Genomic DNA, 8,177 nt, shown 5'->3' on the forward strand with positions numbered 1-8,177 from the left:
GCAGCAAAACCATTGTTTCATTGATTACACTAGGCATGGTTATGGGCTTTTTTTTATTCATTCATGGGATGTGGGCTTCACTGGCTGGGCCAGCATTTATTGCTCATTCCTTGTTGCTCTTGAGAAGGTGGTGGTGAGCTGCCTTCTTGAAACACTGCAGTCCATGTGGGTAGGTACACCCACAGTGCTGTTAGGGAGGGAGTTCCAGGATTTTGACCTAGCGACAGTGAAGGAACGGTGATATATTTCCAAATCAGACTGGTGAGTGACTTGGAGGGCAACTTCCAGTTGGTGTTGTCCCCATGTATCTGCTGCCCTTGTCCTTCTAGATGGTAGTGGTCGTGGGTTTGGAAGTTGCTGCCTAAGGAGCCTTGATGAAATCCTGCAGTGCACCTTGTAGATGGTACACACTGCTGCTACTGTGTGTCAGTGTTGAAGGCTGTGAATGTTTGTGGATGTGGTGCCAATCAAGCGGGCTGCTTTGTCCTGGACGGTGTCAAGCTTCTTAAGTGTTGTTGGAGCTGCACTCATCCAGGCAAGTGGGGAGTATTCCATCACATTCCTGACTTGTGCCTTGTTGATGGTGGACAGGCTTTGGGGAGACAGGAGGTGAGTTACTCACCCCCAGGATTCCTAGCCCCTGACCTGCTCTTGTAGCCACAGTATTTATATGGCTAGTCCAGTTCAGTTTCTGGTCACTGGTAACCACCAGGATGTTGATAATGTGGGATTCAGTGATGGTAATGCCATTGAATGTCAAGGGGCGATGGTTAGATGCTCTCTTGTTGGAGATGGTCATTGCCTGGCACTTGGGTGGCGCAAATGTTACCTGCCACTTGTCAGCCCAAGCCTAGGTATTGTTCAGGTCTTGCTGCATTTGGGCATGGACCATGCCTTTGGCACCATTTAACTTGACTATTCCAATGTTCTCCTGGTCAGCCTCCCATCTTCCACCTTACAAAATTTATGCTTATCCAAAGCTGTGACAGTTGTATGTTAACTCGCTCCGAATCTCACTCGCTCTGTATCTGACCTTCACTGGCTCCTGGTCTGACAATGTCTCCGTTTTAAAATTTTCATCCTTATTTTTAAATCTATGGCCTTTCCATGCCCCATCTCCCCAGCCCAGGTTTGTCCAACCTTTTCACATGAGGGGCCGCATTTCAATTTTATTGCACTCAAGAAGCTGATGAGCAAATATCAGAAAGCTAAGATTTGACACAACACTAAGCATGAATTTCATGTTTGATGCAAGTTTGCGTCTCACTGTCACACACACGCGTGCTCTCACGCCCGCCAGGTCCCGCTTGTTTTGAGCTTAACTTAACGAGGAGAGACTCGGGATGGCTGTGAAAGTACCAAGACTCTTTCTCCCTGTCTAACACTTCAGCTGTCCTGGGCCCCGCTGCTGCGGCAACCACTGCTCCACCTTCTTGCCTCTTGTAATCCGTCAGGGGAACTTGTCTTCTCCCCTCACCACCACCCCCCACTCCCTCCGAAAGCCTATCTTCCTCCTCAGCATATTCACTGCAGCCACAGGTGCTTAGGCCTCAGGCTGAATGAAGCCACCCACCTTCACACTGTTTGCTGCTCCTCCAATCACAGCCTGTTTCTCTCCCGCATTTGTTGCTGATAGGCTCACTAGTGAGCCTATCAGCAACAAATGCTAGAGAGAAACAGTCTGTGATTGGAGGAGCAGCCCTATATTTTGAACAGTGGTTTTGCAGGCCAGATAGAGAGGCATGATAGGCTGGATTGTGGCCCACAGGCCATATGTTGGACAGCCTGGTCCTTGCCTCTTCCAGCCCTACAAGTTTTCTGGATTTTTAGGCTTTTCCAATTCTGGCCTCTTGCCCATCCCTATTTTTAATTGTTCTACCACTGCTGATTGCACTTTCAGCCACTTTGGTCCTAAGCTCGGGAATTCCCTTGCCGAACCTCTCCAACTTTCTCTCCTCTTTTAAGTACTACTTAAAGCCTACCTCCTTGATCAAACTTTGGTCTTCTGCCTTGGTATCTCCTTCCCTGGCTCCATGTCAAAAATATATTGATATTGCTTTTGTTTAGCACCTTGGAACATCTTACTATATTATGTGCGCTAAATAAATGTAAATGCTGTTGTACATGGGAGAATAATCTAGGTCTAGATAAAAGCAAAATACTGCGGATGCTGGAAATCTGAAACTAAAACAAAAATTGCTGGAAAAACTCAGCAGGTCTGACAGCATCTGTGGAGAGAAAGAGTTAACGTTTCGAGTCCAGGTGACTCTTCTTCAGAACTTAAGAGAAGTAAAAATCTGATGAAATATATACTGTATAAGGGAGGTGGGACAGATGAAGCTGGATAGGGGGCCAGTGATAGGTGGAGGCAGAGGAGAGATTACAAAAGATGTCATAAACAAAAGGTCGAAGGGGTGTTGATGGTGATAATACTGACTAAAGGAGGTGCTAATGGTGACATTAAGAGTAGAAAACAGGATGAGCAAGAGACAGATGGCCCTCGTGGGGGTGATGTGGGGGGAGGGGACGGTGTGGGAGCAAGGATCAAAATAGGCTAAAAGGTGGGGATAAAACAATGAATGGAAATAAATTTTTAAAATAATAGGTGGGGAAAAAATGTATATATAAAAATTAAAAAATAAATATTTGAATCTAGGCCTAGACTTCCTTTGATTCCTTTCCTCCCAATCTAATCTACCTCATGATCAGGAACCTGCTGTGTGGGACTAGACGTAGGTCTTTGCTGTAATGCTCCATGGCACTCTGTTGGAGCTCGATTACACTGTCCTGACAGCAACTGATGTTTTACACCTTAATCCATTTGAATTAATTCTCTGCAGTTAGATATGATGCCTTTTGTCCATTGTATTCCCTTGTCCATCTGTGCCTATTGATGCATTTGTTCTGTGTTACTTAACGATTACCCTGTAGATTTCACACCACAAATGCATGACTCCATACATTTTTCTCTCCTTTTTCCATTCTCCCCTCCTCACCTGAAAGTGTTTACCCTTTTCTGGTGCTATTACAATGGTTCAACGTTCCCTCTAAGCTGCACAGGAGTGTGGTGTCACATAGCAATCGAGTGGATAAACAAGCCGCATTATGAGCAAGGGTCCCTGTAAGTTGTGTCTATGCGTAGTTCCGCAGCAATCTTAAAGCGACTGCACAGTGCAAGAAACAAACTGCGCAAAGTGAAGTAAAATTAAAGGGAATGCTTCATGGGTGTTGGTCACTGCAGTTCCTTGCTCAAATATCCATTATTTGTGTGTGTCCCTTTGACAGTGAGCATGATGCTGAACACTGGGCACCACCAAGCTATCTGTCTTTGGAATGCATCACAGTCGAGGCTTATCCTTCCTCACTGCACATCCACATTTTCTGTTAGGGCCACTGAACCACAATCAGGTGGTGTTACCCTGGTTGATTTATTTTTATTGTATTTGTTGCGAGTTTTCCTACTGCGGGGCACTAAGCTCAGTTGTATTGCCTGTACCTTTGCTGTGGCTGAGATAACCAACTCAGCACACGCCAGAGGTTGAACCTTTTGCCTCTTTATTATAGTGAACTGTTTTATTTAAACAAACTAATAAAACGTTGACTTTTATCGAGTTATCTTGTATAGAATGTAAGTATTTTTTACAGGGCATTGATGTACTGTACTCGTGTTCCTTATTTCCCTCTTGATGCAGCTACTGTGTTTTTAGGTGGTCTGGCCGCAACCATCGTGAGAAGATAGGGGTGCACGTAAACTTTGACCAGGTATTAAACATGGAGCCTTACTGCTGCAGGGACTCTTCCTCCACTCTTGGCAAGGAAAGCTTCATATATGACCTCTCAGCTGTGGTGATGCATCATGGAAAAGGATTTGGCTCAGGACACTACACCGCATACTGCTACAACACAGAAGGAGGTCAGTTTACTATAAGTAAAAATAAGAAAGAGTGGTAAAGGGTCACAGCTTTGTGTGTTTTGGCGATACAGTGGGTTCATGCCCTTTCCAGTGACTAAAAACTTCCATATTCATTTCTCAATTTGTACCGAGTTAGCTGATGTCAGCAGGATTGGCTGCTACAGTGGGTGCCAATGTCCCCAGGCTAGAGATGGTAGAACTCAGTCAGACACCTCAATCCTAATTGTAATGACGCATCTGCTACTTGTAAAACAAGACGACAGAACCTTGCTTTGCTGTGATGCCACCCGAGAACAACTAGCCTGCCAACCCTCATTGCCCTGGCTCACACGAGAAGAATGACCACTTTGAGTCTTAGAGCAGTCAGAGGGTTGTTGGCTGTCATCAAAAGTCATGGGGGAAAAGAGTCATGTCTTTCTTTAGTACCACCTTCAATGACTGTCAGCTATCTTACCAGTCTAGGCAGTAGTCTTTCAAACTGTGGACTGAGCACAGTCCTCTCCACAAAAGGACATTAGAACTTACAAGTGTGTTTTTTTTTAATTGCTACTATGACAGTAGTTTCCTCTGATCTGCCCATGTGTGCAGTGGAGTTGTGGGTGTTGCTACCTGAGGTGCTGTGTGCCTCTCAATTGCGGAAGATGCTATCTTGCCATTCCTGGAACTCAAGCAAGTTTGATTCTTTCCTAGTCCAGCAAGAAGAAGCATGATTATTGCGATTTTCTACAACTAGTTTGTCCTCCTGTATTTTAAGAAGAATAATTGGAGATGCATGACTCATCACACTGAGGAATGTTTACTTGAAATAGTTCAACCAGGAGAGGGGCAAAAGTTTTAAATGACTGTGAAAAATTTAAAACAATCTCAAAATCCAATACACGTCACTTTCCTGTTCCTCTTATTTCCTCCAAACAAGGAGTAGGCCATTCAGCCCCTCGAGCCTGCTCCGCCATTTAATAAGATCATGGCTGATCTTATAGAAACCTCAAATCTGCATTCCGCGTACCCCGGATAGCCTTTCACCCTCTTGCTTACCAAGAATCTATCCATCTCTGCCTTAAAAATATTCAAAGACTCTGCTACCACTGCCTTTTTAGGAAGAGAGTTCCAAAGACTCATGATCCTCTTGAGAGAAAAAATTTCACCTCATCTCCATTTTAAGTGGGTGACCCCTTATTTTTAAACAGTGACCCCCTAGTTCTAGATACTCCCACAACAGGAAACATCTTCTCCACATCCACCCTGTCAAGACCACTCAGGATCTTATATGTTACAATCAAGTTGCCTCTTACTCTTCTAAACTCCAGCAGATACAACCTTAGCCTGTCCAACCTTTCCTCATAAGACAACCCGCCCATTCCAGGTATTAGACTGGTAAACCTCTGAATTGCTTCCAAAGCATTTACATTCTTTCTTAAATAAGGTGACCAATACTGTACACAATACTCCAGATGTGGTCTCATTAGTACTCTGTATAAATATCCCAGGGTGACATACTAGTTTTGGTCACTTTCTCAAGTGTATTGCAGTGTCATTGAAATTTGTTTAGGTAAGTGCACTGAATAATGGGAAACTAAGCCAAACAGTCCAACAGACAAAACAGCCCCCACCCCAATAGCTTACTGAGGCTGTCCAGGCGCACAGTTGGAAGAATGGCTCCTTAAATGAAATAACAGCTGCTGTCATCCAAGGAAGAAACGGCATCTTCAGGAGAGGAGTGGGGTAAAGGGGTTGGAGAGTGCAACTTGTTCACAAGATTGTGTATAATTTAATTGACGTACTTAATTGATAAATATACTGAAAATAAATACTGTATTTTACAATCTGCTGTATCTTTTTTTTTCCCCCTTTAGAATTTTGGGTCCACTGTAATGACTCTAAGCTAAATGTGTGCAGTGTGGAGGAAGTGTGCAAGACCCAAGCCTACATTCTCTTTTACACTCAAAGAACCGTGCAGAACAGAGTGGGGTTTGTCACAGAAATGCATTCTGAACCTCAGGTGCCAACCAGAAATACAGAGAAGAACAGGAGACTGACCTTCCCCTAGGATGGGATGCGAAAACCATTATTGGAATTCACTGAAACTACCCAGCATCAGCCAATGGGAACCATGTTGGGGCTGATTAAACACTGTCGTGTTCTCATGTGGGCTAAACATGTCCTGGGGCTCGTTTACCGAAGCATATATAGCCTTCCTATGCATAATATGGTAGGGTTTAATTCCGTACTTATCAATTAAAATGGTTTTTTTCAAAGAGTCCAACTGTCCCAGGTCAGATGATGTGGAGCTGTGCAGTATTGACGCTCTCGTTACAAAGTTTTTTTTCCCAGGTGATATATCTATTGCAACCCATTCTGTTTATGTCATCATTCATGTTGCTGGCTGATCTTGAGATGCAACCATTTCTGATAGTTACTTTTATCATTTAACTCCCAGCAGGTGCCTTTGTTTGCCACTCAATTTACTGACTGACATAGGTACACATGTTTGACCTGTTTTCATTGTGTACCAGGTGCAGTTATGTTTACTCCCCGTGGTGCTATACCAAGCTGAGCTGGAACTGATTCACGAATTCTGCATTTTCACATTATGACCCAGGGCTGTTTCACACTCACACTGAACCTTCACTAATTAGTCCAGGCTCCACAATGCCAGTTATGATTTGCCGCCAACGCTGCGGAACAGTGAAGAAACCACAAGAGAAATCCTTATCCCTTTACTCCAATCTTATGATTTTGTATTTTCTTGAAGTGAAAGGACTCGTGCTGTGAAGAATTACTGTCACAACACCAGTCTCATCACTGAGAATATTTATAGAGACTGTATGAAACCCAACAGGATGTTCCTCTTATGATAATTTACGATAAATCCCTCCAATGTGGGTCTGATGGATTCAGAACACAAGAGTGTTGGGAGTTAATGTAGCCATAGTGATTTCATGCACTTCTGCTGCAAACTGTTCCTTACTTGAGCTTTGCCTGCTGGATTTTGTATGAGGGTAGGAATTGTTAGTGTTTTCAGACAATTTCTGGTCTGTAGGCAGTGTATATGTGGCTGATCATGCAACGATAACATGGCAGCTTTGGAAATGTAAATTACGACTTTTGCAACAATTTCAAATAAATGTGGGAGATTAAATAATTTTATTCAATATGATCTTGTGTAAGTATATAAAATGTAAAGTTTTGTATCGGCAAATTGTGAGACTTACGTGTTCAAAATATTTTGGTTTACTTTTGAGAATTTTGTAGGAATTCAGAGAAGATCATTCAGAACAAAGCAATAAACACAACTTTCCACTGCCTGACCTCCTTGCAGCTTAAAGGTTTGAATGCTCACCACAATTAGAGTAATGCTCCCCTGAGGGCTGTTGCCCAGAGTGTATCTGATCAGTACAGGCCAGGCAAGTTCCTGGGACTGCATTGTGTTAACTAATCTTCGCCAATGTAGTGACAGTGGTACCCCTGGACTAGATGGGCGAGAGGGAAAATCAGCTAATGACTGACCTGTGTGACCTGACCTGCTGGAAATTGTGCTTGCACATGTCAGGCAGGTTCTGGTAACTCAGGATGCTCAGTGCTTGTGGAACCGTACTGCAGCATGAGTCACCTTCTTCAGGAGGAGGAGTGGGAAAGAGGAAACCAACATGTGTTTGGTAGTGTTGTCAAGTCTGGAGTAATAAGCCAGATAGAGATATCAACTGCTATCAAATCGCTGCTATACACAGACTTTGACATTTGTGGGTTAGTTTGATGGTTTATATCTTGGTTTTATGGCTTGGCTCTATACATCTTATGGGAGATGACTCCAACTAGTTGCAGTATGGTGTTTTTGCGTTGCTAAATCTTTTTGAATTTGTCATTTGTTTTCTGAGTGGGATATGTTATAGGGTTCAGAATCCAGCTCCCAAACTGTTGTTCTTATTTCAACATATTTTCAGTACTTGGGTGCCAGTCGGATGCCCATGCATCACTTGGCCCAAGACTACCCTATCCCTGTGGAATAATGTTCTTTTGGCTTACTTTTCCCTTTCCTCAGGGAACAGACCACTCTGTTGTACTTTGCCATTCTTCATCCAGCACCTCGAACTGTGAACTGGCAAAAGCCCTCAAGTAGGAAGAGGAAATGTTTGTTGAAACAGGTTTAAATTCATTTCCCACCTTTTCTTTCTTATCCTCTCCTTAGGTTTAGAATTCAGGGTGCTATTGCAACATCTCTCAACTTCCCTTCCCATCCTCCCAATTGTAAACTGTCTGATTGTTC

At 43.5% G+C, this 8,177-nt stretch overlaps 1 protein-coding gene across 3 annotated transcripts in view; it reads left to right on the forward strand.

The window, feature by feature from the left end:
- Positions 1-7,410, forward strand: part of usp49 (ubiquitin specific peptidase 49) — a 64,052-nt gene extending 56,642 nt beyond the window's left edge. For 2 of the 3 annotated variants that reach the window (XM_078546299.1, XM_078546300.1), the window contains exons 6-7: positions 3,693-3,913; positions 5,767-7,410. In XM_078546299.1, the coding sequence (XP_078402425.1) occupies positions 3,693-3,913; positions 5,767-5,960 (415 nt within the window). In that variant the 3' untranslated portion in view covers positions 5,961-7,410. The remainder of the gene's footprint in view (positions 1-3,692; positions 3,914-5,766) is intronic. The other variant, XM_078546301.1, reaches the window with a different exon arrangement.
- The last annotated feature ends 767 nt before the right edge of the window (positions 7,411-8,177 follow it).

Source organism: Cetorhinus maximus, chromosome 8 (genome assembly GCF_964194155.1).
Source record: "Cetorhinus maximus chromosome 8, sCetMax3.hap1.1, whole genome shotgun sequence".
NCBI lineage: Eukaryota > Metazoa > Chordata > Chondrichthyes > Lamniformes > Cetorhinidae > Cetorhinus > Cetorhinus maximus.